We start from the raw sequence: 2,384 nt of genomic DNA, 5'->3' as shown, positions 1-2,384 counted from the left end.
CACCAGCTCTGAGATGCATCCGACCCACACACCAGCTCTGAGATGCATCCGACCCACACACCAGCTGAGATGCATCCGACCCAGGCACCAGCTCTGAGATGCATCCGTCCCACACACCAGTTCTGAAAGGGGTGCTGTGAAGGCATTCCACAGCCCAGGACACAGGTTGCCAAACTGTAGCTCAAATTCCTGGGCCCAATAAGGAAAGAGTCCCTGCAGGCAACATGACTCCCAGCTTTGGAGAAGGAAGATGTTCAGGAGGGAAAGGTTGAAAAGCACTTTTAAAATAAAATATAAGCTAAGAAAGGGATCTGCTCCAACTTAGGCTTCAGAATAAATTGAAGTAACTCTCCTGAGGATGCCTCCACATCCTGCAAAAGGTCTTTCTGTCAGTCGCTGTTTATCTTTACCCTCTCCCAACCACAATCCCCTGGCACTTGCCCGAGCAGTCTCACAAAATGAAGTTAAGGAGGGTCTGAAAGCAGGAATTTGACAGGCATGCCTAAAATCATAGCTTTACTGTTAGGGTTCCGGTTCTGGTGGGTAACTCGATTCTTGAAGCCCTGTTACATCCATTTTCCTAATCTTATGAGCAGAGGAAACAAACATGCAGATGGCTCGGCCCATGACATAACTTGTACAGGGACAGGTAGCATAAAAGACCGCCGTTCTCAAGAGGCAACCATGTGCCTCACTACTTACCATGTTCCTGCGGGGCATCCCCTCCCATACGGAGTCTCTGAAAACAAACACACACAGAAGTTGGCGCTGGGCACCACATTCTCCTCTTGACCTAACCATCAGGAATTTGCTGTGCCATCTGTTCATAAAACTTAGCCAGGCCCAGAAAGCTTGTCCCAACCACATACTAAGAGCCAAGCAGATGGAACAGAAGCTCCCCCAAGCTGCTGGCTCCCACTATGGCTGGGATGAAGCAAGAACCTAGGCCCCCACAGGCTTCAAGGCAGCAGCTCCACCCAAACTCACGTCACACTCTATGTTCTGATTTTCTCAGACTCTCCCTTCTGGGAATAAAATCGAAGATTCGTGTTCTCTTTCACACCTCTGGGGAACTCATTCTAGAATACGGTCACATCTGCCACAGCCCCAATGTAGAATTCACATAAATTCCATTATAATAAAAACGTCAAAGTCCTGTGACTCTCACTATAAAGGACGTGACCTAAACAAAATGCTATACCAGGTCTCTCGTTTGTTCTGGTTCACAATCAAGGCCTGAAACCTGATGATTTTCTCAAAAATGAAAACATCTCCCATCTCAATGTGAGGGTTCCAAAAGAACCCACCAAAACCAAACCAAACCAAACCAGAGCTGCTCTTCCAGCCACAATGACTTTCAATCTTACAATTATATGGTGTTCTTTCTTTTCTCGTGATTTTTTAAAAAAATCATGCTTTAGATTACTAAGCCTAACCTCAGTTTACTGTAGACAAAGCGTTGAAACAAAAAAAAAAATTACATACAATCCCTCACCCCCAAGCTAGTACTATTAATATTGGGTATTTTTTCCTTAAGCCTATGCATTTTTTATACTTTTGAGACCACAATATATAAAATTCCGTATTTCTGCTTAAAACAGTAACATGCAATTCCTGCCATTAAAACATCTTTGGCCATTTTAAGTGGCTGATTAAAATTTTATGAAGGTTTAAGTGATATGAGTCAATTAATCATTTACCTACCTTAGACCAGTAATTAGTAAACTTTCTGTGTAAAAGACAACACAGTAAATATTTTTGGCTTTGCAGGGAATATGGGCTCTGTCCCACCTACTCAACTCTGCTATTATAGCTCAAAAGCAGCCAAAATAGAACTTCATCTGTAGGCAGGTGGCCCACAGGCCATAGTTTGCCAACTCCTACCTTAAGCATTCAAGTTTTGTCGGATTTTTCACTTTCATAAAGCTTGTCGTGATCAAGTTTTGAGTATAAATTTTTTTCAGCAGTTACATTATTTCCTTCAAATATATTCCTAGAAGTCAAATTATTAGGAAACAATAAAGGGCATCCTTAACGTTCTCATTATCAAAATGTTTCCCAGCAAGGCTGCTCAAATTGACACCTACAGCAACAGTGGATGAGGAGGCTGACTAGAGCCCCACCAGCATTTCACAGGCCTGCTCATCTAATAAGTGTAAAGAGAGAGTCTCATGATACACTGGAAACCACAGCTCCATACACAAAAGAAAAAAAGGACTGGAAGGAAATATGCCAGATGCTGGCAGTGGTTATCCCCGTACAGTTCAATCATGGGCAATTTTATTCTCAATGAGCATGCATGACTTTTTTTTTTTTTTTTTGAGACGGAGTCTTGCTCTGCCGCCCAGGCTGGAGTGCAGTGGCCAGATCTCAGCTCACTGCAA

At 43.2% G+C, this 2,384-nt stretch overlaps 1 protein-coding gene across 2 annotated transcripts in view; it reads right to left on the bottom strand.

Annotated features, from left to right (window-relative positions):
• The window catches only part of HPS4 (Hermansky-Pudlak syndrome 4), a 33,941-nt gene that overhangs the window by 13,923 nt on the left and 17,634 nt on the right, over nt 1-2,384 (bottom strand). For both annotated transcript variants that reach the window (XM_011934844.1, XM_011934845.1), the window contains one exon: nt 703-739. In XM_011934844.1, coding sequence (XP_011790234.1) covers nt 703-739 — 37 coding nt within the window. The remainder of the gene's footprint in view (nt 1-702; nt 740-2,384) is intronic.

This window comes from Colobus angolensis, unplaced genomic scaffold, assembly GCF_000951035.1.
Source record: "Colobus angolensis palliatus isolate OR3802 unplaced genomic scaffold, Cang.pa_1.0 Scaffold139, whole genome shotgun sequence".
NCBI classification, from domain to species: Eukaryota; Metazoa; Chordata; class Mammalia; order Primates; family Cercopithecidae; genus Colobus; species Colobus angolensis.
Note: the sequence above shows the minus strand (reverse complement) of the source record. Positions and strands in the feature narration are given on the sequence as shown.